Source organism: Rana temporaria, chromosome 4 (genome assembly GCF_905171775.1).
Source record: "Rana temporaria chromosome 4, aRanTem1.1, whole genome shotgun sequence".
Taxonomy (NCBI): Eukaryota; Metazoa; Chordata; class Amphibia; order Anura; family Ranidae; genus Rana; species Rana temporaria.
In genome coordinates this window covers 467126600-467148666 of record NC_053492.1, presented here as the reverse complement: position 1 = coordinate 467148666, position 22067 = coordinate 467126600, and the positions used below count along the sequence as shown (strand labels likewise).

At 46.8% G+C, this 22067-nt stretch overlaps 1 protein-coding gene across 3 annotated transcripts in view; it reads right to left on the bottom strand.

The window, feature by feature from the left end:
• Window positions 1–22067, bottom strand: part of CUL9 (cullin 9) — a 77686-nt gene that overhangs the window by 34423 nt on the left and 21196 nt on the right. For all 3 annotated transcript variants that reach the window (XM_040351725.1, XM_040351726.1, XM_040351727.1), the window contains exons 7-19: window positions 18711–19077; window positions 11709–11889; window positions 11374–11581; window positions 11098–11288; window positions 8968–9191; window positions 7900–8137; window positions 5855–5960; window positions 5498–5725; window positions 3194–3284; window positions 2438–2609; window positions 2247–2352; window positions 1489–1584; window positions 1221–1396 (exon numbers count right to left, since the gene is read on the bottom strand). In XM_040351725.1, the coding sequence (XP_040207659.1) occupies window positions 1221–1396; window positions 1489–1584; window positions 2247–2352; window positions 2438–2609; window positions 3194–3284; window positions 5498–5725; window positions 5855–5960; window positions 7900–8137; window positions 8968–9191; window positions 11098–11288; window positions 11374–11581; window positions 11709–11889; window positions 18711–19077 (2384 nt within the window). The remainder of the gene's footprint in view (window positions 1–1220; window positions 1397–1488; window positions 1585–2246; window positions 2353–2437; window positions 2610–3193; window positions 3285–5497; window positions 5726–5854; window positions 5961–7899; window positions 8138–8967; window positions 9192–11097; window positions 11289–11373; window positions 11582–11708; window positions 11890–18710; window positions 19078–22067) is intronic.

Below are 22067 nucleotides of genomic sequence, written 5' to 3'. Positions count from 1 at the left end.
AAGAGCCCACCACCCCCGAATATACGGTCTTAAAAGCGGAGTTCACCCCTAAAGTGGAACTTCCACTCATCGGATTCCCCCTCCTCCAGTGCCGCAATTGCACCTTTAAGGGGGGACAGGATTCCTTTCCCACTTCCGGGAGTCTGGGCCGTGGCCCGTGACATCACCGTCGGGCTCCCTCCTCCTCCCCCAGCCGCCGGGCTAACAGGAGAGGGGAGTGGGGCCTCGCGCATGCGCAGTAGGGTTCCCGGCGTGAAGCCGAAAGGCTATACTGCCAGGTTACCTTATCCGCAATGACGGTGGCAGCACCCGACAGCTGATGGAAACATCAGCTGCGGTGCCAACATCGAGGGACTCCAGGACAGGCAAGTGTCCCGTTATTAAAAGCCAGCAGCTGCAGTATGTGTAGCTGCTGGCTTTTAATTTTTTATTTTTTGTCCAGAACACCGCTTTAATACTAGAGACCCCATCACTATTCCAATATACTGGAACACCCCACCAGAATTTGTCAGCTCTGTTGTATGGATATATGTGACTGGAGTTTGGTCTCCTCTGTCTGTGTTGATGGAGGAGTCGTGCAAATATCTTTCCTGAAAATCTATAGGGGAAAGAGTACCGCTCCAAGCCCTGCGACCTATGCTGTGCTCCCGCCCTGTAGTACTGACAGGTGCAGACTCTGCGCTGATCCGTGGAAAAAAGAAATGTTCCTGGACTGCCGTACTCTGATAGGCGATTTATTGAAACAAAATAAACAAAGGATAAAATCCAAAGCTGTATAACATCCAAAAATTCATGCAACACTGCAATCAATGGTAGAAAGTGGACATAGGGGACAAAAAAGCTAACATGTTTCACATCATGGATAGATGCTTAGTCATAGCTTCCTTTGTTCCTTTTGTTTCAATAAATCGCATCAGAGTGCGGCAGTCCAGGAACATTTCTTTTATCCATGAAAATATATAGGGGGTTGGTGGGAGTTTCCAATATTGCAGACACAATATTGTGGTGGGAAATTAATAGTATCAGTCAGTATTATAGACAATATATCCAGTGTCTCTGGTATTGCAGATGGTATATCAGGTTTAAGGGGGTCTTTAGTTTTACAGACAATCAATTGGGGAGGAGGAGGGGGGGGGCTGTCCTGTGCCAGTTATAGCACATATCCTACAAGTTTATATCCAGTTGGTGGTTATGAAGGATAAAAAGGAGGCATGGCTCACCGGCTGAAGAGCTGCAGTAGGTGCTCTTTCTTGTCACGGATCTCCTGCCCCCAGCTATGTGCTCTGCTGGTGTAAAATAAAAAGGTTCTTCTACAAAGTTGCTCCTTAAACACTGGCCAGAAAGTTGGCTTGGGCCCCAGTATCTCAAGGCCCCGCACACGCGTGTCAATACCACCCTGCACACGTAAAAGAAAAGAGACATTAGAACTTGTACTCTCAGTCACACACTCTCCTCATTGCCAACGGTCACACCCTTCACATGCTTTACCTGCTGACATCGCTTTATTTTGACCTGAATGATGGGCCAGAAACGAGTGACGTTTTCCACGAGAAGTACGCGTCCGGCTGTGCTGGCGATGTTCACCTGGTTACAAAAAAACACAGCCATGATTACCACATTTACAGTGTACTCCACCATCTAAAGTTGAAACCAAACCTGGAAGATCAGATGTTTGGTTTCTAAGTCGGAAGGACTTCAGTATGACCAGCAGTATATCCGGATTATGGATGGAGGAAAGAGGTGGCAAAAATAAGACGATACACTCTGCCAGAAGCCATTCCCAAACAAATTTTACAACATCCTAAATATCCGATTATTGCTTGTGTCGCCTGTACACAGGGAACCTCCTGCTGTCTTGCCAGAGACAGATCCTCTGAGCCTCGACTACACCTGGAAACTTTTCTGAGGCCAGGTTTACACTTGGGCGGGCCATGCTGCCCACGTTTGCTCGGGCACGACAGCCTATTCATTTGAATAGGCTGCCGTGCCCGGTGAAACACAGGATAGTCTCTGCACTACTATGGAAATCGCAGCCCACACGGGAACTGCGAATACAGCGAGGTTGCCAGTGTGATTCCCAGTGCGGGTGGCGTGCCATTAGGATTAATGGTCCTGTGTTTTACTCTGCGGGTGGTTGGAGCTGCAGGAATTTGTGCTGGTCCCACAGCGGCACCACCAGCACAGGTGTGAAGCTAGCCTAAGGGCTTAGCCCTTAGCCTCAAGAAGGCTTGGAATGTGTCACTTACCGCGTTCAGCTCCGTGTTAATGTTCGCTGGGTTCTCTCCTCCCATAACCACCACTCGGGCTGGCATATAACTAGAGTCCTCACTGGCTACAACAATCGTAAGCTGCCTGCAGGGGGCAACAAACACATTCAGCATTCTGGGATGCAACAATGTCCTACACATAGAAAATACCCTCCCCCATTCGCACTCACCGGATCACCACCCCTCGGTGCATGTAGACGTTGATGTAATGGGATCCAGTGCTTCCGCTCGACTCCCAGTAAGATTTTGGGTTTCCATCTGTCAGTTTGTTGGCCCGGTGAGGATTAGAGGAGACTTCCATCTTCTCCCAACACTTGTCCTCCTTGACTTCTACACTAGATCCTACACACAGAAAAAGGACAAGTCACTGTGAGCCATTGAACAGATTTAGCAGTAATAGCATCATCTACTCTGCTTGTATGGGACACCTTTAGTAAAATGCAACCCATGATGGGATGGAATTCTCAACCAACTATAAGACGCCAAATCCCTCCTCTGTACTTAAAAGCAGTCAAAAACACCAAGATGTGCATTTCTGAATGCTTTTGATTTTCAAAAAATGGCGCCAATGGATTTAGAGTAAAACCAGAAGTGATGTCATTGCTACCGTGTTACAATTGCAAACAGCCGATCAAAGCCGGTCCTGGCTGTCTTGCCAGCCAATGCATGTGTCAGCAGGTCGCTCAGGTCTCCTGGTGGGACTAGAATTCTAAAACACGAACCTGCAGGCATCATCCCGGTATAACCACCAAAAGTCCAGCGACAGACGGGTATGTTGCTGGACGGAAAGGGGTTAAAGAAAGGTCCAAATGGACAGATGTATGGCCTGGTGTCACAAGGACAATTATTTTGGTTCACTGCATGTTATCAGAGTTTGGGTTAAGCGTGGTATGATGGGCAAGAATCTCAGGATACTAAATACTCACCCTGACAAAGGTTTCTCAGAAAGACATCAAAGAATGGGATGTTGACCTGTTGCTGGCTCCGTCTGTGCTCTTCAATCTGTGTCAAAACCATCTGAAGGGGGCAAGAAAAAAAAAAAAGAAAAACAGTTAACACCACAAACGGAAAGACACCATATCAAACACTTAGACAGCACAGATAGCTATTAGGTGGATGACAGCACAGATAGAGTCTTGGTATATACACCTGTCTTTATTCACTTGCCAACCACAGCGGTTTGCAAGTGGTTTACTGGGGTTATGAAAGTGATCGGAGCGGCTCATGAGCTGCTAGAACAGTTGTGAAAGGGGACGGAAGAGGAATGTATACATTCCTTGCAATAGGCATAAAAGTGATATAAAAAAACAGCGGAAAAAATAAATTAACACACCCCTATTGCTCTGTGCAGAATCTAAGGAATACAGATGTTGAGCACATATGTAAATGGTGTTCACTCACACCACACATGTGAAGTATCACTGTGAACATTGGAACGAGAGCAAGAATTTTAGACCTCCTAACTCTAAGGCCCCTTTCACACTTGGGTGGGGGTGGCGTCGGTGGTAAAGCGGCGCTATTTTTAGTCGCGCTTTACTGTCAATTTTGTGGTGCTATTCACCGCTAGCGGGCCGCTTTTACCACCGTTAGTGGGTGAGAAAGTGTTAAAACCACCGCGCTCTGCTGGCAGTATAGCTGCGGTGCCTATTGATCTCAATGGGCAAGAGCGGTGGAGGAGCAGCATACAAACCACTCCTTCACTGCTCCAAAGATGCTGCTAGCAGAACTTTTTTTACCGTCCTGCTAGCATGCCGCTCCAGTGTGAAAGCCCTCGGAGCTTTCACACTAGAGAGACAGCAGTGGCCGTTTCAGGTCGCTTTGCAGGCGCCATTTTTAGCGTTTTAGTGCCTGCAAAGCAACCCAGTGTGAAAGGGGTCTAAATAGGTAACCTGTAGACAATTTTCAAATGTCGCCTATGGAGATTTTTTAAGTAACTGCAGTCTGTCGCTATTCCACGAACATGTGCAATTTTAAGGCGTGACATGTTAGGCATCCATTTACTTGGCGTGACATCATCTTTCATATTTAACAAAAAAATTCATTCGATTTTTCTCTCTCTCTCATACACACACATATATAAATATATAGATATATCCAATTCATTAACCGCCTGGCAGAATGGCACTCCTGCGCGAAACATCGTAGCTATACGACGGGCGCTTTGAGTATAGGGCACGCACTCCCGCCGTACGCCCGCGGCATGACGTAGGGGCTTGTGCACATGGCCGCCGGCTACTTGCAATTGCTCCCGAGAAGGAGAGAACAGATCTGTCAATGTAAACAGACAGATCTCTGTTCTGTCAGGTGTGAGGAGAGCGATCCGTTGTTCCTAATGCTTAGGAACAATGATCGCTCTACTCACCCAGGCAGTCCCCCCCCCCCCCGCCCAGTTAGAATCACTCCCTAGGTAACACAATTAATCACTTGATCGCCCCCAAGTGTTAACCCCTTCCCTGCAAATTCCATTTCCATTTAATCAGTGGCTATTTATAGCTCTGATCGCTGTATAAATGTTAATGGTCCCAAAATAGTGTCAAAAGTGTCTCATGTGTCTGCCATGTCACAGTCCTGACATATATAAAAAAAATTAAAAAACTATCGCAGATCACAGTCATTACTACTAAAAAAAAAATATATATAATAAAAATGGCATAAATCTATCCCCTATTTTGTAGACCCTATAACTTTTGTGCAAACCAGTCAATATACGCTTATAGCAATTTTTTTTTTTTTAACCAAAAATATGTAGAAGAATACATATGGGCCTAAACCAAGGAAGAAATTTGTTTTCTTATATCTTTTTTGGGGGGGATATTTATTAAAAGGAAAAAGTAAAAAATATTGTTTTTTTTTTCAAAATAGTCTGTCTTTTTAGGGCAAAAAGTTTATAGCGCAAAAAATAAAGACCGCAGAGGTGATCAAATACTACCAAAAGAAAGCTCTATTTGTTGGGGGGAAAAGGGACGTCAATTTCTTTTGGATACAATGTTGCATGATCGCGCAATTGTCAGTTAAAGCGTAGGGTTTCTGCTAAAAAATATTATATTTGGGGTTATAAGTAATTTGAATAAAAAAAAAAAAAAAAAAAAAAAAACGTATTTGTTAACAAAAAGTGCTAGAAAAGGCTTGGTCTTCAAGTGGTTAATACACACCATGCACCGACACCAACATGCACTCCGTCACCCTATAGTCAAGCAAAGAGCAGCATAGTAATCAGATGGTAGGCTCACCTGGATGCAGCCGGCCAGAATGCTGGTGGCCATCTTCTGGTAAAGGCTGGAGTATTTCTCACAGTCACTCAGGAGGTCTCTCAGCTCTGGTGCCTGAATAAGGCCTGTGCTATGCTTCTCCAGCACTTTGCTTAGCGTGTCTTTGGCACCCAGTCGGCACATAACAACCGCACAGTCCTTGTTTGTAGAGGCCAGACGGTGGAGAAAGCTGACCACTTCCTGGAGAACCTGAACCAAAAAAAAAATATATATAATGGGTTGATGGATCAACCATAGAACGACTCTCCAACAAAACATGATCAGCCTTACTGTCACCCGGCCTCTGAGAATACAGCCTGTGCCCATCTCCATCCTCACCTCCTGATCACTGCTGGTGCTCCCCAGGGAGGTCAGACAAGGCTCAATACTCTTGTGCCAAGGAAGTGTATCCTCCTGATAGAAATCCAGGGACTTGTTCAGAATCCTGAAAAGGAGACAATAGTATGAAAATTCCAAAACCCTTGCAAGCCAAATGGCTACTCAACACAAAGCTTTTGGGGGCTCCACACCCTGCCGACGACAGGGGGGGATCCCTGAATGGAACTTTAACCACTTAATGTTTGCCTTATAGCAGATTTACTGATACAGGGCAGTCAGTCAATCTGTGCACAATCACGTATATACAAGCGATTCTGCACTTCCGGGTAGGGGGGCACGTGCTGCTTCCAATGGCTGACTAGTCAGGGGAAAAAAAATCCAGAACATCCCTTAGTAAAAGCACCACACCGTGCGCACAAAAACACTGATTAGGCATACATTTAACCCTTTGATCATCCTAGATGTTTAACCCCTTCTCAGCCAGTGTCATTGGTACAGTGACAGAGCATATTTTTTTATCATTGTATTAATGTCACTGGTTCCCACAAAGTGTCAAAAGTGACAGATTGTCCGCAGCAACATTGCAGTCCCGCTATAAGTTGCCGATTGCCACCATTAACATTATAAAGAAAAAACAGTTGCCTCACCCAACCCGCCCCTAAACACGCTTTCAACACTTAAATTTTTTATGCAGAATTAAGTTATAAAAATAAATATCAGCAACTACTTTATCCGTGCCCACCAATGCAGGCCACCTTGCGCCCACCAATGCAGGCCACCTGTGCAGGAGGGGAGAGAGGAACAGGAGAGCCGCCCAGGTGATCAGAGCGCAGCGCAGGGAAAACAGCGATAACAGCTTTTATTTCAATTGCCGTGTTACCGCCGCTCAACGTCATATACAGCCCCCCCGGGAATTTTGATTGACAGATGACCCGTCACCGGGATTGGACGGGTGATCGGTCTATCAAAGTCCAGGAGGAGGGGCTGTATCAGACAGCAAGCGGCGGGGAACACAGCCATTGAAATTAAAACCGTTATCGTTGCGTTCCCTGTAAACCGTAGTTTGTAGATGCTATAACTTTTGCGCAAAGCAAAAATATGTAGCAGAATACATATGGCCTAAATGCATAAAGAAATTAGATTTTTTTTTCTATTTAGTCGATGGCTATTGACATGTAAATTCCATATGTGTGTGTGTGTGTGTGTGTGTGTGTGTGTGTGTGTGTGTGTGTGTGTAAATTGACAGCGCTATACAAGTCGTTTATGTGGTAAAATATATAAAAAAAATTAAACCTGTCATGACGGCTTTGCTTGGACTAGATAAAGTTCCCCTTCAGCATTAGAGGATGTCACTAAAGCCCCATACACAAGGTAGGACTTCAAACAAACTTTTCCGTGGATCTTTGTTTGAAGGGCGTTGGCCTGGGAACACCCATAGCATACACACGGCAGGACTTTTTCTGCAAACTTTCCCAAAATCACGTGATTTTTCTGCTCTTTACCGCCACCCTTTGGTCAACTTCTGCTATTGTTGGTTGATTTTAACATTGGTTCTGGGCATGCGTGTTTGTACTTTGGACTAAAGTCCGACGGATTTCTGTACACGATAGGACTTTGCACCATAGGACTTTTGCTGCTGAAAAGTTTGTCCCTTTGCAAAACTAACTTTTGTCCGATGAAAACCGAAAAAGTTTGTCTGATGGAGCGTACACGGTCTGATTTTTTCGAAAACCTGCTCATTTCGAAGTTTGTTGTCAAAAAGTCAGATCGTGTGTATAGGTCTTTAGACTCTCCCCCCCCCCCAGAAGTGATGCCGCTCACGACAACACATCTGTAAAATCAGTGCCCTCAGCTGTACACACAGCCCATAAACCAGTACGAGTCCGCTCACCTCCACACATACATGTAGCCACCACACCTGTACAACTGGTAGTCTCACCTACACATGCAATGTGCCCACTTGTACATACAGCACCTTTACGGAGGGCTGTCATCTATAAAACACAAATCTCTTACCTGTACACCTGTATGTGCATTGCTCTTACCTGTACACACAGTGCTGCAGCCGTTTCTCACCCCTCAGCTGCTCCAGACAGGAGAGGAGCTGCAGGAAGAAATTGTGGTCGGTTAGAAGTTGGGGAACATCACAACGTAGCGAGGAGACGTCTTCACAAACGCATCGTTCCAGAGAGGGGAGAATTTCCCGACACATCCGAATGTCTTTCAGACCACTCAGCAAAGTTGAGAGATCCATTTCCTGGACAACCAGCCCTGGAGTAGACTCTGCAAGAGAAAAAAGGTACACACCACTCAGCAACCCTTGCGCTAGAGACGGGGCCCGCCACTGGGCACTCTTCCGCTAGAGACAGGGCCCAAAAATGTATAAGAAAAAACCGGGACGGCCGCACTCCAAAAATAAAAATGTGTTCCTTTTAATAAAAACTGGTCACAACATAAATATGTCACAGCAAAAAATCAGGAAAAAGGGCTAACGCGTTTCACACTCTCATACAGTGCTTATTCATAGCCACTGGGCACCCTTCTGCTAGAGACAGGGCCCGCCACTGGGCACCCTTCCACTAGAGACAGGGCCTGCCACTGGGCACCCTTCCACTAGAGACAGGGCCTGCCACTGGGCACCCTTCCACTAGAGACAGGGCCTGCCACTGGGCACCCTTCCACTAGAGACGGGACCCGCCACTGGGCACCCTTCCACTAGAGACGGGACCCGCCACTGGGCACCCTTCCACTAGAGACGGGACCCGCCACTGGGCACCCTTCCACTAGAGACGGGACCCGCCACTGGGCACCCTTCCACTAGAGACGGGACCCGCCACTGGGCACCCTTCCGCTAGAGACGGGACCCGCCACTGGGCACCCTTCCGCTAGAGATGGGACAACGCCCTCTGCTAGAGAATGGATACTGCTGGGTGCCCACTGCTAGAGGGGACCCTGCTGAGCACCCACTGCTAAAGAAAAGACACAGATGAGCAATATCCACTAGAGACGGGACGCAGCTGAGAAAAGATGCCCGAAATGCTATCATTGCAAACTCCCATCTCTCTCTACAAAGCATTGTACATCCTACGAATGAGATCACACACAGTTCTCACCTTTGCTTTCAGCACTAACTTTCTCTTTACTGTTCTTCAGGAGGTCACTCAGCTGTTTCTGCATCAAGTCATCCAGCCTCGCATACATGGAATTGCTGGAGTCCTCAGAGAAGATTTGAAGGAATGTGGACAACTCCAAACTAGACAACTGCTCAGACAAACCCTTATGGTTTTCCATAAGCATCCGGATGACCAGGATACCATTGAGCACAGAGGAGAAACACCTGCCAGACAATAGACAGAGGGGAGATTATTATTATTATTATACAGGATTTATATAGCGTCAACGGTGTACGCAGCGCTTTACAACAGGAGGGCAGACAGTACAGTTACAATACAATTCAATACAGGAGGAATCCGAGGTCCCAGATCATTAAAACATTATGATCTGTATAAAGAAAAAAGGGTCATACTGAAAAAGGAGTTGCACAAAGAACAAGGAAAGGGCGTTACTGACACAGGTAAAGTACGCAGGACTGAGAAAAGTCATACTGACACCGGTGTTGTACACAGGATAGATGAAGGATCATAAATGGGAGGAAAGAAGGAGTGCGGCTGTCCAAAATGTCTTTCCTCCCATTTATGCTCTGTGCATTGCCTGCACCCACTGGATTTTGGGCTATTTTATTCATCACTGAGGTACATCATCTGGAGCGGCGGTTCTTTCTTTCAGATGAAGGATCATACTGACATATAAGAGAGAAAGAACCATATTCATAAAGGTGCAGTACAGCAAAAGAGTCCGACTGACACAGATGCTATACACATACACACACACACACACACACACACACACACACACAGGACAGAAGGGTCATACCAACACCGGTGCTGTATACAGGATAGAGCTGCACGATTCTGGAAAAAATGAGAATCGCGATTCTTTTGCTTAGAAAAAAAGATCGCGATTCTCAAAAACTTTTAGAGAGGAGACTGTATTTAAAAGGTGAGCATTTTCCCATTTCCAGACTTTTACAGGAGAGACCCTGCGGATTCTTAAAAATAGACATTAAATATTAGCAGCTCACATTTCGGTAGATAAAAAAAATTGCCAGTGCGACTCATGTAAACGCTTGTGGGAGCAAGGGTGTGCTGTCCGGGACCTCTGTGGGAAGAAGCGCAATACTGCCAATCCACAGCATCACCATCATGTTCTTTGCCAAAGTCAGTTCTGGTATCTCTGCCATTTGCGGTCTACGCTGGTTTTGTTGCGGTCAACAGCTTCCCCTCCGCTTCAAAACAGGCAATCTCACCATCATGCCGCAATACTGATGCCAGCATCCCGGGGACACCATTTTATTTTTAATCAAAAACGTATTATGCAATTACTCAGATGATACATATAATCACAAATGCATTTAGACATCCCATACAATTCAATTGAAGAACATTGTTAGAATTAATTTCATATAATGTAACAGTATCAATATATATTATAACTATGACTTTCTTCCCCCCCCCCCTTTTCCCCTTCCTTCCCCTCTCCCATCCCCCTACTTTTTCTAGCCCCTCCCTTAACCCCAAAACTACTACCAGCACACGCAAGACCCTCTAAATCTAGACAACTCTTATGTTCAACCCCCAGGCTCTCCTGCGCAATAAGCTTTCTAGCTAAATACATCAGCCTCGTTATCATACAAAACATTCCTTTTCGGAAATTTTTCAGGATCAATAGCCCCAAGCAGGTATACCAGAGGGTCCAATGGAACCGGTACCTGGGCCACTCTGGTAATACACTGAAAGACTTCCTCCCAGTACCGATGAAGCTTTGGGCATCTCCAGATTAGGTGTATAAAGTTCCCCTGATGCACTTTGCACACAAGGGGGGGTCCCTTCCTCCCCACCTGTGTAACTGCACTGGTGTTCTACCAGGAACACCATTGATCGCTGCACGCTTTTTACCTCCTCAAATGTAAGCTGACAATTTGTTATTTTATCCCTATCAGAATTGTTCAAATCCAGGATTGAGATCGTGGGGGGGCGGAGAATTGCGATAACGATTCTCCGCGATTAATCGTGCAGCTCTAATACAGAAAAAAGGAAGGGTCATTCTGAATGAAGACCATCAGCCCACATATACAGATCATATAAACAAACACACAATAAATGACAAATATGTATCATCCTCACCCCTCAACACTTGTCATCTTGGCAATGGCACCAGGAATGGCCCTCAGGAGACTGCTGGAGCTGCCACTGGCTGCAGATCCAATACTGGAGAAGATCTCTTTGATCACCTGAGCATCCCCTGGATTTAGGATGTTACGTCTGGAAGATCCCTGAGGATCAGAACCATCCACACCGGTCAGCACCTTCAAGACCTGCCAGGAGTAACGAGGTTATCAGATGGAGGAGATGGTAGACACTTAGAATGTGTGTAGGTTGGACTATTAAAGCTCCGCTTACCGCAAGTCCTATATGCTGGATGGCAGCAGAGGAGTTGTGTTCCTGCATACACCCCAGCACAGCTCTCACCCCTCCCTCTGTGGCAAAAAGAACACGCCAGTCATACTTCAACATGACCAGGTACGTCAACTGCAGACACATCACCACCAACAGCTTGTCCTTCGACTGCGATGTCAGAAGTTCCACCAGAAGCTTTACAATCTTGTCCCTAAATATCACAATATTTATTAATCGATAACTGCATACAAAAAGTGTAATTTGCTTTTTCCTTTCATTCTTGTGTGTGGAGGAAAAAGAGAAATAAGTTTGACACTTTGAGGTCTTGTAGTTAGTACCTGCATGATGTACGCCCCTCCGCCTTGATACCCTGACCTTCTTCGCCAAGCTGTTGCTCCATGATCTGAACAATGAAGCCCAGGGCCCCGGCCCCACAAACATTCCGTTTCACCTTGTCCAGCATCTCCGCCAGCAACTCCAAGCAAACTCTGGGCGAAGAGCCCCAGAAAGTTCCAATTCCTAGAAGAGCATGAATAATATATTAGTAGCTGGATTCAGGTAGGGCGGCTCACTTTTGAGGCGGCGTAGCGTATCGCATATACACTACGCCGCCGTAAGTCAGAGAGGCAAGTGCTGTATTCACAAAGCACCTGCCTCCTAAATTACGGCGGCGTAGCGTAAATGGGCCGGCGTAAGCGCACCTAATTCTAATGAGGATGGGGGGGCGTGTTTTATGTAAATTACTCGTGACCCGACGGGATTGACGTTTTTTTACGAACGGCGCATGCACCGTCCGTGGACATATCCCAGTGTGCATTGCTCCAAAGTACGCCGCAAGGACGTATTGGTTTCGACGTGAACGTAAATTACGTCCAGCCCCATTCACGGACGACTTACGCAAACGATGTAATTTTTTAAAATTTCGACGCGGGAACGACGGCCATACTTAACATTGACTAGGCCAGCTATTTGTTCGACTAACTTTACGCCGGAAAACACCTTACGTAAGCGGCGGGCAAGCGTACGTTCGTGAATCGGCGTATCTCGCTGATTTACGCATTCTAAGCGTAAATCAGCGTTCACGCCCCTAGCGGCCGGCGGAACCAGACAGCTAAGATACGACGGCGCAGTTCGTCGTATCTTAGCTAGGTTTAAGTGTATCTCAGTTTGAGGATACACTAAACATACGACAGCTTAGATTCCGAGTTACGACGGTGTATCTACTGATACGCCGGCGTAACTCTTTGTGAATCTAGCTATATATGTGTATTCTATAGAATATGTGATCCAGGTCTCCCAACATCACTCTGCAGCAGCATAGATGGAATGAAATACAATAAGCAGCAGTTTATCTGCTATGGCTTCTGCTCCCTCCTCGGCTTACCCCAGAAAATAAAATGTTGTACTCTCTAAAACACAGGTGTCAAACACAAGGCCTGCGGGCCGAATCGGGCCTTCCAGGTCAATTCATGTGGCCCTCGCAACTCTCCTGCTCCAGCCCTTCTCTGGTCCTCCTGCAAACCCTTACTTTCTGCTTTCAAGCAATGCATCCAGCTTCTTCCCAGCTGCAGCATAAGGAAAGGGGGGTGCACTGTGATGTAAGGGAGAGTGGGGGGACTCAACTTCTGATGGTGGGGGGGCTCCTGACATCTAATGTAAGGGGAGGGGATGCGCTGGACATCTAATCCTACAAATACAACCCGCCCTTTTGAGGGCAATCATCATGCTGATGCGGCCCACAATGAAGTTGAGTTTGACAACCATGCTCTAAAACAGGGCTCGACAAATCCCGGTCGCCAGGTCGACTAGAAATAGCATCCTGGCGACTTGGCTTGGAAGGTGGGCAAAAAAAATTTATTTTGTTCCATAGGACCGGCGCTCCGTGGACTAGGCCGAAGCCGCGGCCTCGCCTAAAACATCCTGCCCGCAGCTCGCCGCGATCCTGGGAAAAGGCCGCGAGCGGCATCTGCCGCTCGCAGCCTTTTCCCAGGATCGCTGCGGGCAGGATGTTTTAGGTGAGGCCGCGGCTAGTCCACGGAGCGCCTTTTCCCCAGGATCGCGGCGGTTTAGGCCCCCACCTCCCCCGCCGCTCGATCGTGGGGGGCCCGTGATGTCCGGTAATTGAGGCCGCGGCTTTGCGGCCTTGTGAAGTCCCCAGCTCTTCCTTGTGTGAGCTGGTGCCATCTGGTGGTGGCAGTTGGTATTACAAGTTAAGCATTACAAGTCAAACAGCAATTCGAATGTCATTTTTCACTATTTTCACTGCCATCTTCTTCCCTCTAATTAGAACCCCCGAACATTATATATATTTTTTATCCTAACACCCCAGAGAATAAATTGGCGATCTTTGCAATACTTTGACACGCCGTATTTGCGCAGCGGTCTTACAAGCGCACTTTTTTGGGAAAAAATTACACTTTTTTTAAATTAAAAAATAAGACAACAGTAAAGTTATCACCATTTTTTTTTATATTATGAAAGATAATGTTACGCTGAGTAAATTCATACCCAACATGTCACGCTTCAAAATTGCGTCCGCTCGTGGAATGCCGACAAACTTTTACCCTTTAAAATCTTCATAGGCGACGTTTAAAAAAAAATCTACAGGTTGCATGTTTTGAGTTAGAGGAGTTCTAGAGCTAGAATTATTGCTCTCGCTCTACCAATCGTGGCGATACCTCACATGTGTAGTTTGAACACCGTTTACATATGCGGGCGCTGCTCACGTATGTGTTCGCTTCTGCGCGCAAGCTCGTCGGGATGGGGCGCGTTTTCTGGCTCCTAACCTTAGCTGGTTCCTAGATTCCAAGCAAATTTGTCAAACCCTGCTCTAAAACATTTTTTTTTTGGAGTGCATTGAGAGATACAGGATTTAAAAAGGGTTACAAAACTAGGACCCTTAATTCACTATTAGGGATGAGCTTCGTATTCGATCTCATGTTGAACTCGAATATCGTATGTTCGATTGTTCGTCGAAATACGAACAAAACGGGTCGTTCGTTACGTTTCACAGACCATAATGCGAACCGAACAGGGGGGGGGGGGTGTTCGGCTGATCCCTATTCACTATATCTGGTCTCCCACAGTAAACAGAACGTGGAAACGCTTTTTTTTTTTAGTAAAATATAAACTGCCAAATACCTTTTCTCATCAGCAGTATATAGCAGTCTTGTGACTTCTATCAGTGTCTGGTTAAAGCTTGGCGTAGTTTTAATTCTCTCAGACTGTCCTATCATACTGCAGGACCCCTGACCCTCTGTCTGGACAGTGCTAATTTGCCCTGTGCTGATCACATGCACTCTCCCAAGAAAGAAAAAAAAATGTGCAGTGTCCCCAAGGCTCTTTTCCATCAGCAGATGGATTGGGGACAGTAAAAGGGGAGGATCCGAGAAGACAGGATCAAACAGCCTTTTTACACAAAGCAGAGGATTAACCTCTTAGCATGCTTTACTGCATATAAAGACTGGATTTTACTGTTGCAGGTTTAGTAACACTTTAAGACCGCTTTCACACTCAGGGGGCTTTACAGGCATTTTTGCACTAAAAATATCGTCTGTGAAAACTGCCTCTTCTGCAGCCCCAGTGTGAAAGCCCAAGTGCTTCACACTGTGGGGCAGTATGCTTGCAGGACAGGAAAAAAAAAAGTGCTACAAGCAGCATCTTTGGGGTGGTGCGGGAGCGCTGTATAGACCGCTCCTCCACCGTCCCTGCCCACTAAAATGAATAGGTGCCCCCTTTCAAAAGCGCCTTAAAAAGCAGCGTGAAGCGTGCGCTTTTAACCTCTTCTGGGGGAATAAAAGCTCCCTGCTAGCAGCGCCAAAGCGCCGCTATAACAGCAGTAAAGCGCCACTAAATCTAAAGACACCTTTACCTCTAATGCTGGCACCACGGTCTAAGGTTACATAAAAATTCCTGTTATCTTAAAGTGATACTATAGGTTTTATTTTATTTTTTTAAATAACATATGATACTTACCTCCACTGTGCAGTTCGTTTTGCACAGAGTGGCCCTGAACATACTCTTCTGGGGTCCCCCGGGAAGCTCTCTCGGCTCCTCCCCACATCAGATAACCCCCCAGGAGACACGCTCTCCCAAGGGGGTTACCTTGCAGGAGCGCTCCCGTGTCCAGCATTTGGCAACCGTAGCCGTCGAATGCAGAACTCGAAGCTGCCCCCCCCCCCCCCCGCATCATTGGATTTGATTGACAGCAGAGGGAGTTAACGACTGCGCTGCTATCAATCTATCCAATGAAGAGCAGAGAACCCGTGGAGAGAGCGACGGCAAGATCGCGCCCACGAAAATCTAGGGCTCGGGTAAGTAAAACGGGGGGACTGGACACTGCAAGGTGTTTTTTCACCTTAATGCATGAAGGTAAAAAAACACGAAGGTTTACAACCCCTTTAATCATACAGTACAGGACACAGGAATTAAAAGGGTTCTAAAGGCAGAAGGATTTTACCTTAATGCATTAAGATAAAAAAAACCTGTGTGCAGCAGCAATACTTACTTACCTGAGCCCCACTGTGATCCAGCAATGTTGCACGAGAGCCTCGCCTGTCCGGGACTCTCCCTCCTCATTGGCTGCGACGGCAGCAGGCGCCATTGGCTCTCTCTGTTGACAAAGTCAGTGAGCCAATGAGGTGAGAGAGGGGGCGGAGCCGAGACGCTGCTCCTTGTCTGAATAGACACAGCAGCGGCTCGGGTGCCCCCATAGCAAGCTGCTTGCTGTGGGGGCACTGAGCAGGAGGGAGGAGCCAGGAGCACCTGTGAGGGAACCGAGAAGAGGAGGATCGGGGCTGCTCTGTGCAAAACCATTACACAGAGCAGGTAAACATTTATTTATTTTTTTAACAAAAATGTGTCTTTAATATTTTAATTCTTAGACCATAGGACGCCGTAATAATTTGAGGGGTGGGCAACAAAACAGCAGCAACAGACCCACAGGAAAAACAAGAAGGGTCAACGGACCCGAACACACAGTTGACAGCAAAACCATCTTGTACCCGGAGCACAAATCAGCAGAAAAAAGCAAAAACAACAGAAGACAGTTTTGAAAATGTGAACGGAGGATTAGGTGGTGGCCCTGCTGTAAAAAGCCTAGGGGCCCTGACATCTCTGGGGGAATGGGCTCGGGTAGGGAAGGAAGAACCCATTCCCTGAGGGCTGAAGCACTAAATAATAAAAGAAAAAAAAATACACCAAATAACCACCCAGCCAAGTAGTAGAGGGAGGAATCCTACAGATGTACCACCCCGTGAACAAACAGAATAGGGTTCAGTTTCTGAGGAAAGGTGTGGCAGGTAGCCATAGATGACAGTCCTTTAAAGCAGAACATGGAGGAGGAAGAATTATATTCTTCCTCAGAAGACGATAAAGAGCACCAACAAGAAGAACTGGATTCCAAGCTACATGAAGCAAAAAAAAAAAAAAAAGTGCCAAATCAACTAGAGGTGCAGTTGCCAGGGACCAAACGGAGAGAAGGCTCTGTTCTTACAGAGCCCAGGAAAGCGATTTGCATGGCTCTAGGAAAAAGGCGCATGCAACCTGATGCCCGAAAAAGTCGAGCAGTGAGGATCCCGAGCTGGCAATGTTGATCGCATGCCCCCCCCCCGGAACAGTGCATGAAGCTTGCAGCCCCGACCACCGGTGTTTGCTACTAACAACATGGCCGCTGAGCCACTTCCTGCCAACCGGAAGTGGCGTTTTTTTTTCATTTGCGCCCTCCCCAAAAAACAATTGCAGTCTCACTGTGCCCATCAAACGCCGCCACTGTGCCGTGCCATCAAACGCCGCCACTGTGCCGTGCCATCAAACGCCGCCACTGTGCCGTGCCATCAAACGCCGCCACTGTGCCGTGCCATCAAACGCCGCCACTGTGCCATCAAACGCTTCAGCCAATCGGGTTACCGGTAAACCCGATTGGCTGAGACGCCGTTGGTCTTATCCAAGGAACGCACCGCCGGTATGTCCCTTAGATAAGCATTCGGAAGCCGACTACAGCCTGAGGGCCGCTGGCTCTGATAGGCACTTCCACACCGCCAACCAGCTTCCGTTATTCAGGTGGCCGGCGCTCACCATCCGGCCATCTGAATAGTCTGCGTCATCGGTGAAAATACATAGATTCATGCAATGCATAAATCTATGTATTTTAGTGGCGGTGCAAGAGCCAAAGGGGGGCTGCGCTCCGGCGCCCTCTATGGACGAACTGCCGTCTGCAGTGCCCGAGACACCAGGACGCCGGGCCACATGGACTGGCCGCTCTGCAAGCGTCAGGACACCACAAGTCCGTACTGTTCCCTGGAAGACTCGCATGAGTCAAAATCCCACACTGCCAGTGTATGTGACCCTAAAAACTGAAATGCTGCCGACCATACTCCACCGGAGAGAGGAGGTCCCCTGGAGTAAAAATTCAAGACCCCCTTCAAGGGCAGCCCGAGAAAGCCTGAGCTACATGCCTAACCATGTTTACTGTCCCTGTTGTGGGATGCTGGAGCCGGGAGGCCCTGCCACCTAGCACAAAGGCCAGATAAAAATAAACTTCTGAGTTCCTGTCTGGCCGGAGAAAACACAGATACTGAGGGGCTACCAACCTGTCTTTTATAATGTGGATCATGTGTTTTCTGTGCTAGGTGGGAGGAGCCTCTCACTGTCTCTCTGTAAGCCATCTTGGAAGATGAGTTCATGGGAAGATGGATGGAGCCAAGGGCAATCTTAGAAGAAAGCCCGTTAGAGTCTGCAAAAGACTTGAGACTGGGGGCGGAGGCTCACTTTCCAGCAGGACAACGACTCTAAACATACAGCCAGCGCTACAATGGAATGGTTTAGATCAAAGTATATTCATGTGTTAGAATGGCCCAGTCACAGTCCAGACCTAAATCACATTGAGAATCTGTGGCAAGACTTGAAAATTGCTGATCACAGACCCTCTCCATCCAATCTGACAGAGCTTGAGATATTTTGCAAAGAATGGGTAAAAATGTCCCTCTCTAGATGTGCAAAGCTGGTAGAGACACCCCCAAAAAGACTCGTAGCTGTAATTGCAGCGAAAGTTGGTTCTACAAAAGGATGCACTATAGAAATGTACCCCACACTTTTCACACATTTGTAAAAATAAATGGAAAGCCATTTATCATTTTTCTTCCACTTCACAATTATGTGCCACTTTGTGTTGATCTATCACAAAATCCCAATAAAATACATTACAATTTTTGGTTGTACCATGACAAAATGAGGAAATGAATACTTTTTCAAGGCACTGTGCAGGTCCTCACATCACTTACCTCTTCCTGTCCCCCCCCACCCACCCTTGGAAAGCCCTCTCGTTCCCGTCTCCTCCTCACCTTTGCCCTTATCCTCAGGCGCAGTGACCTGAACTCCTTCCTGAGTGAGAAGTCTGCGGAGGACCTGAAGGTCCGAGGGCTCGGAAGGACCAGCTTCAGCCTTGTCCGCTTTTTTAGTTTCTTCGCTTTTTGTTTTTTTGGAAACGGTGACACCAGTCAGGGAGTTGTCCTGTACGGAGGAACTGGCATTGGACGTCGGCTTGGTTGCTGTGCTGGCATGGAGTACATATTTCACATAGACATGTGAACTCTGCAAGTCACTTAGGACACAGCCACGGCAATGTCCACGGAGGAATTCCAGAATCTTCTGTGCAAGATCCACCGAAACTGAGACCTTTATAAAGGATGCTTCATCTGTGCCACACAGCTGGAGGGAGAAGAGAAGAGCAAAGAGTCAGAGAGCCTCATGCTGGACCCCAATCTACAGAGAGCATACCCAGAAACTGATGGAGAGGGGGCCCTACCTTTATTACCAATCTACAGACTGCTCCACCCAACATGGACATAAAGGAAGGCGACACAGAGGACCTACGTTATTACCAATCTACAGACTGCTCCACCCAACATGGACAGAAAAGGGGACACAGAGGACCTACGTTATTACCAATCTACAGACTGGGCTACCAGAGACAGAGGGCCAGTTCACATCACATGCAGTCCAGTGATTTATTTTTTTCTGCAAAACGCATGGATAGTAGGTTATATGGATTCCAATGGCATAGTTTACACCAGTACTTGCACTTCCAGTTCGTTCCAGAAAAAAAAAGTAGAACATGCTGCATTTTTCCTGCATTGGAGTGCTGTAAAAATGCATAAAATGCACTGGAACACACCAAAACAAGAACACAGGACCCCCTCCTCACCCCCCGGTACCGATGACCTAGACCGCGGCAATCTCCGGTTCCACGCCCCGGTATATTCGCGCCAGGAGTCCGGGGCTTAGAAAGCTGAATGTCCAAAACGTCCCACGTCAGGAAGCGATTGCATTTATCTGCGATTCTCCAGTAACCAGCTGTTTTTTGCTGCAGCACCCACCACCGTGGGCCTTGTTCCCAGAAACGTATGCAAGGGGAATATAAAGATTACCAATCTATGGACTACAATACCTGGGACTGACCAAGAGGAGGACACAGAGGCCATGTGTGTTATTACCAATCTGCAGACTGCTCCCCCTGCCGTATTCCCAATCTAAGGACTGCACTACCCTTTATCTCATTTATCCCACTAAGGGGGTCATTTACAAAAAGGAAAATCCACTTTTCACTACAAGTGCGAAGTGCTCTTGAAATTGCACTTGGAAATGCAGTTGCTGTCACTCCAAAGGGGGACATGCAAGGAAAATAAAAAACAGCATTTTAGCTTACACATACAGATTTCATTTCAGATCTTCACCTCAGATTTACAGCGACTGCACTTCCAAGTGTACTTCCAGTGCGCTTTGCACATGTAGTTTGCACTTATAGTGCAAAATGGATTTGCCTTTTGTAAATAACCCCCTTGGTGTTTACTTAATTTTTCTATGCCGGATATGTACTTGTAACATATGTCATTAGGTAAACATCTGGTCATGAATATCTTTATTTTGCAATCTCTGTACTTTATGATTCATCTACCTGTTGTAAAATTACGGTTGTAAAATAAAATATTATTCAATTACCGTTGACATGTTTTGTGATTGGAACAGATTGCTCATATGTTAAGTCTGGGGTGCCAAGGGCCATAGACTTTCTAAACAGGTGCTTTTTGTTCACAAAACGAAAAGGAGCTCTTGCGCTATACTACCAAGCAGCTCAGGTGGCAAAGTTTTTGATGGTGTATTCACAAGGCAAAAAGCCCAAAATGGCTTGCTATGGAACAGACGGTGGTTAAAAGAGTCAGCAGCTACAAATACTACAGCTGCATACTTTTAATATTAGGACAATTTACCTGTCCAGGGATCCAGCGATGTCGGCACCCCAGCCAATTTTCAGATCAGTTTTCTGGTGATGCAAACGCCATTTGTGGTAAGGGAAACAGGCAGTGAAGCCTTTCTGCTTCACAGCCAGTTCCCGACTGCAAAAATCGCGTTGCGCTTTCTAACCGACCCGGCCGCTGCGAAAGGATGGGGGCGAAACTTTTGAGGGACATCACCATGGCGCAGTCTACTGGAAGTGGGGATAGGTACCTGACAAAAACAGGTACCAAATGTGGCACCAGAGGGCGAGCAGATAAGTGGAGCTTTAACAAGCTTCCATTAGACTATGTTAAATGGCAACCTAGAAAAAGTAAACCTATTCTTGCCTCTACTTTATCTCATTCATTGGCCATCTGGGATCGAATGCGATCCAATACTAATCTAACTTCATCTTTTTATCCATTGGATTACCTTTTCAACAATCCAGCTCCCCCCCCACCGGCCAGGAGCCAAAGGCTTTTTTCCACTGGTGACTGAATAAGGGCATTTATCAGATTGTTCATCTCCTCACTTCCCGCAGTCCTTTTACCTTGTTCCATTGTAGAGTTAACTGAAGATGCCTTCCGCAGAGACTTTTAGATCTTATTAAAATTTCACACTTTTTGTGCACCTTGGGGCACGCAATAACTAGGGATCCTAAAGGTGACCCCCTATGAGACATGGTGTACTATTTAGCGGCTCTTGCTCGCCACTGATGCTAAATTACCTTATATGCATGGGACTCAGACTTGGCCTCCAAGACCCCATTTACACCTGAGCATTTTGTAGCTTAAAGCCTGAAGCTACAAAACGCTGGAGGGGGGGAAAAAAATATCAATTATTCTCTATGGTTCACATCTCCACTCCAACATGCCTGAAGCTCAAACAAGTTCTGGGACTTTTTTTTTTTTTATTTATTTTTTTAAGGCAGATTTGGGCGTTTTTCTGCTTTTTACATTGGTGACCTTTTGACCCGTACAAAATTGCAGAAAAAACGTGGCAAAACCCGCGGTACTTTGTGCCTGAAAACGCTATGCTCAGGTGTCAATGGGGCCCCGAGAGATATGGACCATTGGCACTCTAACCTCCAATATGCGTATAAGGGCATGCTAAACGTCTGTTAGGTGGAGGCAGGCATAAGTCTTGCCCCGATGGTAGATGGACCCTTCTCGCCTATCAAAGCTTTTTCTGACCTCCTCTCTGCGAAGCGGCATTCCAGTGCCTGATAGCAGGGGATCACGGGGCACTGGTACAGCTGGACTGAGGGGGGCCCAGCGTAAAGGTCAGCTTACAGATTTTTGTTGTAAAAGGTGAATTTACACTTTAAGGCCCCTTCTACACGGGGCAGTGGAGGTGCGGTGACAGTACAGCAGGGAGATTTTTAGTGCCGCTATACCGTCGTATTTAACGCCATATTCGGCCGC